Source organism: Tachysurus vachellii, chromosome 26 (assembly GCF_030014155.1).
Source record: "Tachysurus vachellii isolate PV-2020 chromosome 26, HZAU_Pvac_v1, whole genome shotgun sequence".
In the NCBI taxonomy this organism is placed as follows: domain Eukaryota; kingdom Metazoa; phylum Chordata; class Actinopteri; order Siluriformes; family Bagridae; genus Tachysurus; species Tachysurus vachellii.
The window spans coordinates 3698160-3710659 of record NC_083485.1 but is presented as its reverse complement, the minus strand read 5'-3'; the positions used below and the strand labels follow the sequence as shown (position 1 = coordinate 3710659).

The 12500-nt window shown below is 41.9% G+C and overlaps 3 protein-coding genes across 3 annotated transcripts in view; 1 reads left to right on the top strand and 2 right to left on the bottom strand.

Moving 5' to 3' along the window:
* The window catches only part of alg9 (ALG9 alpha-1,2-mannosyltransferase), a 9605-nt gene extending 5099 nt beyond the window's left edge, over positions 1 to 4506 (bottom strand). Inside the window, exons 1-7 of the mRNA XM_060863540.1 lie at positions 4326 to 4506; positions 2248 to 2386; positions 2031 to 2165; positions 1791 to 1861; positions 1627 to 1715; positions 90 to 225; positions 1 to 14 (exon numbers count right to left, since the gene is read on the bottom strand). The exon at positions 1 to 14 is cut by the window's left edge and continues 74 nt beyond it. Of these exons, the coding sequence (XP_060719523.1) occupies positions 1 to 14; positions 90 to 225; positions 1627 to 1715; positions 1791 to 1861; positions 2031 to 2165; positions 2248 to 2386; positions 4326 to 4471 (730 nt within the window). The 5' untranslated portion in view covers positions 4472 to 4506. The remainder of the gene's footprint in view (positions 15 to 89; positions 226 to 1626; positions 1716 to 1790; positions 1862 to 2030; positions 2166 to 2247; positions 2387 to 4325) is intronic.
* A 2662-nt stretch (positions 4507 to 7168) lies between these two features.
* LOC132840751 (cytochrome P450 2D15-like) lies at positions 7169 to 10774 on the top strand. The gene is made up of 9 exons (XM_060862697.1): positions 7169 to 7370; positions 7525 to 7687; positions 7998 to 8150; positions 8860 to 9020; positions 9108 to 9281; positions 9669 to 9804; positions 9925 to 10112; positions 10193 to 10334; positions 10488 to 10774. The coding sequence occupies exons 1-9, from the start codon at positions 7209 to 7211 to the stop codon at positions 10682 to 10684; spliced, it is 1476 nt and encodes a 491-aa protein (XP_060718680.1). The 5' UTR covers positions 7169 to 7208; the 3' UTR covers positions 10685 to 10774.
* Positions 10775 to 11019: 245 nt separating this feature from the next.
* Positions 11020 to 12500, bottom strand: part of fdxacb1 (ferredoxin-fold anticodon binding domain containing 1) — a 5517-nt gene continuing 4036 nt past the window's right edge. Inside the window, exon 6 of the mRNA XM_060862695.1 lies at positions 11020 to 12500. This exon is cut by the window's right edge and continues 449 nt beyond it. Within this exon, the coding sequence (XP_060718678.1) occupies positions 11920 to 12500 (581 nt within the window). The 3' untranslated portion in view covers positions 11020 to 11919.

Here is a 12500-nt window from a genome sequence, read left to right as displayed (position 1 = left end):
AGGCAACGGGAAAGCTGCAAGAAACAAACACCAAAAACGACTGAAATAACATCGTAGTTCATGCCAGTGCACACAAACGAGGTACTCACCCGAGCAGAGCGCTGAAGGGCCAGCCGACGATGGCACCAGCTGCTATGCCCAGTATGGCCAGACTCGGTCGCCCTTGGAACCAGCCAGTCATCGCGACCATCGTACTGTACATGCAGAAGGTACTGGGCAGGAAAGCTGTGAACACAAGAAGCGGACGAATTCTTATAGAAATTTGTGTAGATTTGGGCCAAGATGCACTGTGAGATATCGTTCGGCCAAAGCCACATCATAGAAAGCTATTACATGTAACGTCCTGCACTGGTGTCAGTCCTGTGCTTTACAGTTTTGCCAATGAAAGTGTGTTAAAAAGCCGCAGCAATGTTTGATCGTTTTTGACCAAAACTAACCTGTGAAATCCTGGACAGAGAAGGTAAACAAACCCTATTGCCCCTTTTCCCCCAAGGCAGTTTGGGTGCTGGTTCGGAGCTTAATCTAGAACCAGTTCTTTCTTTTTTGACAGCCAAAGCACCGGCTCTGAACCAGGAAAAGTGGTTCTTAAGTAGCACCAAAACGTTGCTGGTCTAGACTTAAGAACTGCTTGTGTTTGGGGCTGTGGGCAGAGCTACTGTTAGCGCTTATGATAATGCACCTTAAGTATACTAATGTTTAATTAGTTATACTAATGTTGGGGCAAGTCGTGGCCTAATGGTTAGAGAATCTGTCTCCTAACCCTAAGGTTGTGGGTTCGAGTCTCGGTCCGGCAATACCACGACTGACGTGCCCTTGAGCAAGGCACCAAACCCCCCAACTGCTCCCCGGGCGCCGCAGCATAAATGGCTCCCCACTGCTCCGGGTGTGTGTTCACGGTGTGTGTGTGTGTGTTCACTGCTGTGTGTGTGTGCACTCTGGATGGGTTAAATGCAGAGAACGAATTCTGAGTACAGTATGGGTCACCGTACTTAGCCGTATGTCACCTCACTTAATACACTTTTACTTTACCGCAATATGATACATTATCAGCACACATGATAGTAGGTAGCTACATGCTAAGGCTAACTTTTTTCTATGTTAATGATAAAATAACGTTATGTACTTTTTGTCACTGCTGCGCTAACGTTGCTGTGTAACGTGACACGTATACAGTGACGTCAGACTCGGTTCTGTGATGCTCTCTAACCGACGGAAAGACAAACCGGTTCTTAGAAGGTTCGCCAGTGGAACCGACTTTGAACCAGCACCAGCGCTAGCTCTGAACCAGCACCCGGTTCTTTTTGGTGGAAAAGGGGTAAAAGTGATGTTGCAGAAGAGGAAAAAAAAGATCTACGTATGGATGAGTTTTAGCTTTTCTTACTGAACGCTGAAGATCTACAGCATTTATTGCTTTTCTATTTATTTGCTAAGAAGCTTAGAGAATAACCTTGTGGAATTTACATCATCGCCCAGTTGCCTGTCGCTGACGAACGAGATGCGCTCAGTATGTTTGTATTTTAGACTCGGTTATGTTGGAATTAACGGGTTAGGTATTATAGATTTTTTAGAAATGAATGAATACTAAACAGCACTATTTCATTTTTATTCATGCACATACATGCCTACCTGCAGAAGAGCAGAACATCCCTGCGCTTAGAACCAGGAAGGCCAGCATGAGCCGGGCGACGTGCAGGCCGAACTTCTTACAGATCGCCCTGCAATGCACGTGAGATTGGTTTTTACGTTGTTTTGACAGAACAAATCGCAGATCACCAGAGTATCACACTTACTTATAGAAGTAGAGTTCGCACACACAACAGGCGAACGCCAGCACACAGCGGAGGAAGTAAAACACGAGGACCTGGAAAGACACGGAGAGAAGATCGATGAAACTTCTGCAAAAATCCGTTAAACTAAATGCTAATTTTAGTGATTATTTTTTTTTCCGGATTTTTGCTACTTATGGGACGGAAATAGAGCGATAAGATTTAGTGCATCGGGTGAAGAAGTGAGGCCTTTTCTAGTTCTACCTTGTTGGTTTGAAGTATCTTAGCATGAAAGCACGCGGGAAGGGCGTGCAGCCACAGGTAGGCGTAGGAGCGAATGGCGTAGACGGGGGAATATTCCCATGTCTGCATCCCTTTCCCATACAGCAGGTAATGAGTCTGAAGAAACAGAGCAGACTCACTTGTCAGCTTCACTGTCGCTTGTTAAAATAGAGTCGAATGATAAAAACACTCAGCTCACCGGTTCCCAGTAGTTGAAGGTCTCGTCACAGTCTGAGATGTTGCTGAGCAAAGCGGCGCAGAAGCGGGCTGACACCAGGCACTTGAATGCAGTCGAGCCCTCGGGAGCCCAAACCTGACCTCCCTTACTACTGGAGGACCTGAAAGGAGACATTGGTACCCTTAGTATTAGAAAATAAATACCTGACAGAAAGTCTATAGTAACTCAAACGATCGCAGAAAAGCATCTCAGAACACACAACACATCAAACTCTGAAGTGGATGAGCTTCAACAGCAGAAGAAACAGCAGAACGTCACTCAGTTTGGTGAGTCTGTGTCCATGACAGCCTCAGGTTCTTGCTCTGGGCTCACAGGAGTGGAACACGATGTGGTTTTCTGCTGGTGTAGCTAATCCACCTCAAGGTTTTGTGTGTACAGAGATGTTTTTCTACTCATACGGCTGTAAAAAATGATTACTGGATTATACGAATCAATCCGGCCATCTTCCCCTGACCTCTCTTAGCAAACAGCGATTCCACCCACAGAACTGTCACAAAACCACAAAGATCAACATTTTCTTAATTTATTTATTTATTTATTTTGATTGTGCTGCTGCCATATGATGGACTGATTGGATAACAGCATGAAGGTGCAGATGCACAAATGCCCCTAATAAACAAGACGGTGAGAGTATATTTGAGCAGTGATTATGGTTGTGATTTAACCCAAGCTTGTGAGTAATTTGGTATACTTGCGCATGTGCGTAAGAGACTACTAGGGTCACGCGATCATGTAATGGTTAATGTTATTATAAGACCATAAACAGCCAGTAAGCACATGCAGGTGCAGCACGAGGCGCATGAGATGCACTCAGTTCAGGCTGATTCATGCATGCAGGGTTGAATAAATAAATAAATGAATGAATGAATGGGTCTCATTCCAGTTAGTCATCTAGCATAGCTAAGTGCCTGAATGAATGAATGAATGCATGTATGCATAAATGAATGAACGAATAAATAAATAAATAAATGAATGAATGAATAAATGAATGAATGCAAGCATAAACAAATGAATGTGTAAATAAATGAATGCATGCGTAAATGAATGAATGCATAAATGAATAAATGAATGAATTAATAAAGGAATGCATAAAAAACGAATGAATAAATAAATGAATGAATAAATGCATACATGAATGAATAAATGCATAAATGAACGAATGAATGAATGAATGCAAGCATAAATAAATGAATGAATTGATGCATAAATGAATGAATGAATGAATGCATAAATGAATGAATAAATGCATAACTGAATGAATGTATAAATGAATGAATGCATAAATGAATGAATGAAAGCGTAAATGAATAAATGCATAAATGAACGAATGAATGAATGCAAGCATAAATAAATGAATGAATTGATGCATAAATGAATGAATGAATGCATAACTGAATGAATGCATAAATGAATGAATGAATGCATAAATGAATGAAAGCGTAAATGAATAAATGCATAAATGAATGAATAAATGCATAAATGAATGAATAAATGCATAAATGAATGAATAAATGCATAAATGAATGAATGAATGAATGAATGAATGAATGAATGCATAAATGAATGAATAAATGCATAAATGAATGAATGCATAAATGAATGAATAAATGCATAAATGAATGAATGAAAGCGTAAATGAATAAATGCACAAGTGAATGAAAAAATGCATAAATGAATGAATGAATAAATCTTATTACAATTCGCGGTTAGTCAGCTAGCATAGCTAAGTGCCTCAGGGAGACTCGATAACAGCATGACGGTGAGACAGCATGACGGTGAGACAGCATGACGGTGAGACAGCATGACGGTGAGACAGCATGACGGTGAGACAGCATGACGGTGTGACAGCATGACGGTGTGACAGCATGACGGTGAGACAGCATGACGGTGTGACAGCATGACGGTGTGACAGCATGACGGTGTGACGTGTCGTTGTGTCGTTGTGTCCCTGTGTGTCACTGTGCCTCATAACGCGTTACAGATGAATTAATAAACCAGCACTGAGCTGTCAGCGGAATAAAGACCTCGGCTTTACTCACTCATTGCACGACTCGGTGGGTTTAAAGTCCTCGACGCTTTTCTCGTCCTTTGCAGCACGGTGTTCGCTGACAGGCGGACTGTTCACGGTGCTGGCGTCGTGTTTGCTCCCCCGTCTGTTACGCTGACGGAGTCCCTTCGTCGCCATGTTTTCTCCTGGCGCGTCATCACGGAGGCGTGTAAAAGAAATCACACCGTCCAGTCAGCGAATTTCAGAAACGTAGGAAGGCAGGGGTGGGCTTATGAATATTCACGAGGAAACCTCTACGCAAGAAGGCTGATTTATTAATATTCATAAAGCAACCAAATCCTGCTTTAGCATTAGCACGGCAGAAGTGTAGGGCTTATGAATATTCATGAGGGAAGCGCTACCTGATTGGTCATTGAACTTTACGCCTCTCTTAATAATTGTTACGACCCCAAATGATGTTTAGGGGTATGGTTGGGATTTAACAATATGAAATGATTATAAAGTTAGATTTCTGGTGTGTATGTGGCAATCAACGACACGAACAACAAATTGTGGGCAAAACCTGTCTCTATTATCATACAAATGGTGGTGACAAAAGGTGATAATATTTACTATATCTACAGAAACAAGATAACAAAAGACACAAAGGGAAAACGAGACATGAGCGGTGCCAAAACAAAGAAATAAACAAAACAAAACTGCGCTAGCTTGAACATAACCCCCTAATAAAACAAATCTTCAACATCGATGCAAGTCACGTACACAAAGTGACCCGCAAGTCACGTACACAAAGTGACCCGCAAGTCACGTACACAAAGTGACCCTCAAGTCACGTACACAAAGTGACCCGCAAGTCACGTACACAAAGTGACCCGCAAGTCACGTACACAAAGTGACCCTCAAGTCACGTACACAAAGTGACCCTCAAGTCACGTACACAAAGTGACCCGCAAGTCACGTACACAAAGTGACCCGCAAGTCACGTACACAAAGTGACCCGCAAGTCACGTACACAAAGTGACCCGCAAGTCACGTACACAAAGTGACCCGCAAGTCACGTACACAAAGTGACCCTCAAGTCACGTACACAAAGTGACCCGCAAGTCACGTACACAAAGTGACCCGCAAGTCACGTACACAAAGTGACCCGCAAGTCACGTACACAAAGTGACCCTCAAGTCACGTACACAAAGTGACCCTCAAGTCACGTACACAAAGTGACCCGCAAGTCACGTACACAAAGTGACCCGCAAGTCACGTACACAAAGTGACCCTCAAGTCACGTACACAAAGTGACCCGCAAGTCACGTACACAAAGTGACCCTCAAGTCACGTACACAAAGTGACCCTCAAGTCACGTACACAAAGTGACCCGCAAGTCACGTACACAAAGTGACCCGCAAGTCACGTACACAAAGTGACCCGCAAGTCACTTACACAAAGTGACCCTCAAGTCACATACACAAAGTGACCCTCAAGTCACATACACAAAGTGACCCTCAAGTCACGTACACAAAGTGACCCGCAAGTCACGTACACAAAGTGACCCTCAAGTCACGTACACAAAGTGACCCTCAAGTCACGTACACAAAGTGACCCGCAAGTCACGTACACAAAGTGACCCTCAAGTCACGTACACAAAGTGACCCTCAAGTCACGTACACAAAGTGACCCGCAAGTCACGTACACAAAGTGACCCGCAAGTCACGTACACAAAGTGACCCGCAAGTCACTTACACAAAGTGACCCTCAAGTCACATACACAAAGTGACCCTCAAGTCACATACACAAAGTGACCCGCAAGTCACATACACAAAATAACTGACAAATTGGGATACATGAACAGTCTGACATACTAAAACCGAATGAACAACAATAGAGCCCTCTAACAAATTAGCACACATCTTCTTTCTCCTTCTGTTTCTGATTCTAATCCTGATTCTGATTCTGGTTGACTGGTGGGTCGACGGGTGACGTCACACAGGATAATGAAGATTGACAGGAAGTGTCCAATGGTAGGGATCTGAAAAGGTAGATAGTGGAGCAAAGAGAGAGAGAGAAAGAACAAACAAAACCCCCGAACCCACAAACATAGTTCGTAACAATAATCATGAGGGAAGATGTCCTGAGGAGATTTTTTTGTGTTGTTGAGTCTAACACAAGGTTACATAATCAAGTTATTCAGTTATTAATGTGTTTATCCCAAGAACAAAAGACACAAAAGGTCATTTAATTTCTTATGTTAGTTGTATTTTATTGTCATTAGTCAGGTTCTTATCCATCCCACAATTATTCTGTGCCACATTTAACCAAGCAGAAAACCATTAACCAAAGTAAAAATATGCAAACATGTTGCTCCGAACATTTTATCAGACCTCAGGGGTCTAGACCCCATTCTTTGATCATCTATACTCCCAGTTCTGCTCCCAGTTCGGCTCCAGTTTTGCTTCCAGTTCTGCTCCAGTTCTGCTCCTATTTCTGCTCCCAGTTCAGCTCCCAGTTCTCGGCTTCTCTGTTGCTGGCCCCAGGCTTTGGACATCCTCTGTTTTAAATCCTTTTACAGTACATGTTGCTCAAAGTCTTCTACTCTTTATGGAACTTGCTTTATGCCCAGAAGAAAAACCTTAATTTATGATTAAAACCTTATATATAAATATATAAGAACCACATATCAGTGTGATGTCAACTTTTTGCCATATAGTCTACTTCTGTATAAGATTTTATGATTTAGACATAGTTTTTTTGTCTTTGATATTCCTCAGGTGAGAGAGGTCAGACAACTAAAAAAGAGCCTTGGCAAGTTGCCATGGTGGTTTTGTGACCCCTGAGTGATGAAAGGACTTTAACCAGTGTAATGATTACAAGATTTTCCACCTGCAGGAACAAGCACATAGAAGCAGAGTGACGGTCAATCATGCTGGGCTCCTGGATTTTGGCTGTGTTTTGCATCTGCATTTTCTTCCTCCTCATCAGGATCCAGAAGCCTAAGAACTTCCCTCCTGGACCGCAACCTATCCCTTTATTTGGCAACCTGTTCCAGCTCAACATCAACAATCCTCTGAAAGATTTTGAAAGGGTATTGTGCCATATTGTCTTGTCTCAGATTACTGTGATGATTGTGTTTAACTCTAAAGTTTGCACTTTAAGAAAACATTAAAAAAACATTAAGTGTAGCCAATAAAGATAAAAATGCATTCTTCTTGTGAATGTTTTTGCCCATCACTCTTTAGTTTGCTGAGCGCTATGGGATCGTCTACAGCCTGTATATTGGGACAAGGCCAGCTGTTGTTCTTAATGGTTTAAAGGCAATAAAAGAAGCTCTGGTGACCAAATCTGCTGTCTTTTCTGGACGTCCAGGAAACCTGCTGGTCAGCCATGTCACGGAAAAGAAAGGTGATGTCTGTTTACATAATTACAGCCTCACTCTTTATCAGACATGGACTAAATACTTCACATAACAGTGCTGCTAAATTCTGATTGTTCAGTAGATGTTTCTTCTTCTAATGTTTCCAACACAGCAGCTCTGAAAGTCATGCCAGCTGTAATTCAAATCACAGATACAGATGTTTATATAAAATGAAGCTACCTTGTCCATCGTTGTCTGTTAATGCAGATGATTTAAATACTAAGCTGCTCTAATTTGGAAAGCAGAATGCATTTATAACTTTAAAAATACAACTAATTAAGTGATTATATATGACAGGTGTTATTATGGCTGATTACGGTCATGGATGGAAGGAACATCGGCGCTTTGACCTCATGACGCTGAGGAACTTTGGCATGGGCAAACAGTCTATGGAGGCCAGGATCCTGGGTGAAATTCAGCACATGGTCGCACGAATGGAAAAAAGTATTGGTTAGTTATCATTACTGTTTCTCTAAGGTCAGTATTTTAGAATTTCCAGTTGATTTGATTTGCATAGCTTGAGTTCTTCCCTTGAAGAAGGGTAAGGAGGCAGTCTGCCATATATATACACCAGCCAGTCTGTCTAAAGCTGTGTAATATCTTGCTAGCCTTGCTGACAGTCAATACTAGATGTTGGACAGGTTTTCCCAGCACACCATATACATGATAGATGATCTTCCAGGTTTCATAACCCAAAATTAGCTGTGCATGAACAAATCTAGGGGGGCACGGTGGCTTGTGTGGTTAGCACGTTCGCCTCACACGTCCAGGGTCGGGGTTCGATTCCCGCCTCCACCTTGTGTGTGTGGAGTTTGCATGTTCTCCCCGTGCCTCGGGGGTTTCCTCCGGGTACTCCAGTTTCCTCTCCGGTCCAAAGACATGCATGGTAGGTTGATTGGCATCTCTGGAAAATTGTCCGTAGTGTGTGATTGCGTGAGTGAATGAGAGTGTGTGTGTGCGCCCTGCGATGGGTTGGCACTCCGTCCAGGGTGTATCCTGCCTTGATGCCCGATGACGCCTGAGGCACAGGCTCCCCGTGACCCGAGGTAGTTCGGATAAGTGGTAGAAGATGAATGAATAAACAAATCTAATAAAATGTGAAAGTAAGAAAAATCAGAATATGTTGAGTTTGTTGAGTATTGTCACTTTCTCTGAACAGGCAGCACCATGAATCCACAGACTCTGTTCCATGACGCAGCATCAAATATCATCTACCTAGTTTTATTGAGCACTCGGTATGACTATGAGGACAAAACCCTTAGAGAGTATGTCCAGCTGTTCACAGACATCTCAAAAATCGCCAACGGACCTTGGGGAATGGTAAAACATATCAACAACATCATCATCTCTATCATATATGGGAAGTTTGTTCTGTATGCAAGATATTTTGTTTTATTTTTCCTACAGATTTACGATACACTTCCTGTAGTAAGATATCTGCCCCTTCCATTTAAGAAAGCCTTTACAACTGTCGAGATATTAAAGCGAAGGTCATTAGAAATGATAAACAAGCACAAAACAACAAGAGTCCCAGGACAGCCAAGAGATTTTGTTGACTGTTATCTGGACGAGATCGATAAGGTTTGTGTGTATGACTTTTTTTCAGCTGTATGAACTTCCATGAACTGTTGAGTAATTACTGTTTCCACCCTCTCAGCATTTCTTTAATTGGTGGGTAGTACCACTGGAACAGAGATTACGAAGAAGGTCAAAGTTGCTATTGGATCGAACGCCACTGATATCAACTTACTGTACATACAGTACATGAGCTAACGTTAAGCAAGTCACAAGCATATACTGTATATTACTTGGGATAAAATCGAAGGCAAATTAAACATTAAACATTGCAGGAGAAAACTATTTGTGTGACCATTAATTTGGATCCTGCTGTCTACAAGTACAATTTTTTAAACTTACTGAGTATTGGGACTGATCACTACAGTTACAGATATCTGATGCTTTTGACAGAGAGCTGATGGTTCCTCTTTTGCTGAGGTTCAGCTTGTGATGCATTTGCTGGATCTGCACTTTGCTGGGACTGATACAACATCCAACACCCTGCTTACGGCTTTCCTCTACCTTACCACTCATCCAGACGTTCAAGGTCTGAGCTATGAAGTAACGACTGTGCCGTCTTCTCGCTCTGCAAAGTTTAAATGGTAGAGCTGAGAAAGAAAGATGTTTGTCGTGACATTCGTTGTGCTTTTTTTGGTTTCGCTTCTAGAAAAATGCCAGCAGGAGATTGATGAAGTTCTGGCTGGAAAAGATCACGCATCTTTTGAAGACAGACACAACATGCCATACATGCAGGCAGTGATTCACGAGTCTCAGCGTATCGCCAAAACCGTCCCTCTGAGTGTGTTCCACTGTACCACGAGCGATACTGAATTGTTGGGCTACAGCATCCCGAAGGTAACAATTCATTTCATTTCATTTCCATGCATTCACACCTATTATTTTTCTGTGTTGCTTATGGATAATCTTCATTCTAGGGCACTCTCATTATCCCCAACCTCTCCTCAGTGCTGAGTGAAGAAGGCCAGTGGAAGTTTCCGCATGAATTTAACCCATCAAACTTCCTAAATGAACAGGGGCAGTTTGAGAAGCCAGAGGCCTTTCTGCCCTTTTCTGCTGGTGAGTTTTTTGTTTTTTTACACTTCAGCTTTGACCGTTAGCCATAATATGCTACTCCACACTAAATACTACTACCTACATCAGAGATTTTCAATAGTTTCAATAGACAAAAGCTACGCGACATTTTATGGATGTGTCTGTGTATATGTGAAGGTCCTCGCACATGTCTTGGTGAAGGTCTGGCTCGCATGGAACTCTTCCTTGTCTTGGTCACACTGCTGCGGCGCTTTCACTTTATTTGGCCTGAAGATGCAGGAGCACCAGATTTTACCCCTATATATGGAATTACACTTACCCCCAAACCCTACAAGATGGTGATCAAGCTGAGGCAGGCTGCTAAAGAAATATAGAATCAGTCAGAAAATATCTGTACACTGATACAAATGATGTAATAAAAGCAAATGAACATAAAATATAAATAAAATGAAGCCTTAATCCTGGTCCTGGTTTCTCTTAAATGGCTCGCTTGACAATTTTTGAAGCAAATCTCTTTCTCCTCTCTCAAATGTTCATTCTATCCTCACCAGTGTGAATCCTGATGACACCAAAGCCATCTGTGACTGAGTAATCATCCATCACTAGGGATAAATAGGGAATGAGAAAGTTTTTCTTCTTCAAATGTACCACAAAGATACCGGCTTAAACCTTCCCTCCTAGTGGAATTCAAATTAAGAAGAAACAACTCTGAAGTGATATAAAATTTTATTCAGTATTATATTCACCATAAACAGATCCATAAATATAATCCAATCATCAAACAATAAACAATTATCAAGCCATTAAAATTTGTCACATGATGCAGCGTACTCATGAAGCTCCTTTTAGAACCAGAAGAAAATTAAAGGGTCGATAAGTAAGATTTTAAAGATTTCATGTTCTCATTAGGTTTGGTGCATAAACATTGACTGATTATTACTGGCTTGATGCACATTGAGGTCATGCACTTTTTGTTATAGCAATAAAAGAAGGTATTCGATAGAACATAGAAACCTCTACGGATGCATCAATTCCAGCAACAGTAAAAAAACAAGTTTGCGCAAACAATCTGTTTCAATTGAGAAATTCTTTTGTAAAATAAACAAGCGCAGAATTAATCCTGGGTGTGGACTAGAGCATAAAAAGTCATTTAATACCCCTTGAATGTAAAGATGTGTTCTGGATAATGACTAAAGAAAACTAAAATACTAATAAAAATATTATTTAAATCAATTATTCCATCATATATTAAGCCCTGGCATGAAATATGAATCAAATAGCAAATTAACCAAAGTTATTAGTTTTGTTTGCCTTTTAAATTAGAGCAAGACGTGGAAAAATACTCCAGTGTCCTGTTGGTATGTAGTGCCTTGATAAGGAAATAAGGCCTTGGTACGAAAACACTAATAGAAAACATGCTAGCTTTTTTTAGATGCATATTTCTTTAATCCAATGAGCTTCTATCGGTTCATTGACCTGAATATGGTGTCAAGTATAAAACTTAAATAAAATCTAGGGTGTAACCATTATTGGTATGGCTCATCTTGTGTTTACTTGAGACTGAGGTACTTGCGTAATGTTTCTGCTTTCACAAGAAAAGACTCCTTGATTACCGCAGGGTGATGTTCAAGCGTAGAGGCAGTAGTGTGCGCAGCTGGTTTTGCAGGTCCAGCACTCGGGTGCGAGACAGGGCACGATCTGGCGACTGATATGACAATCGGTAGCACAGGCTAGCATGTCCCATGTGGGGGTGACGGAACCTGTCTACAAGCTGTATGCTCTTTACGGCGCCGCACGTGGCTACGCGGACTGCCTCGTGAAAGTCAAGTTCGTCAAATGTGTCTGGCTCCATCCAGAAACTCACGTCATGGGTGTAACTCGGTGGGTAGAGCGAAAATGGCTGAAATGTGGCAGGCACTTGGGTACCAGGTTCAAAGCCTGCCAGGAAACGTGGGTCTGAGGTCCACATTAGGCGCCAGTCAGGGATTGAGAAGGTCAGGGTTGCAAGGTGATCCAGATTTAGCAGCAAGGTCAAAATTGAGCTTTTATAGTGTGGGAGTTTAGATCGAGGAGAGGGGACGCAAGTTATTTGGCCAAAATTGTGGAGTTCCTGTGAAATTAACCTCACTCGATGCTCCTCACCTAGCTCCTCCTTCTCAAACGAGACTTTATAAGGACCAAGAAGAGCCT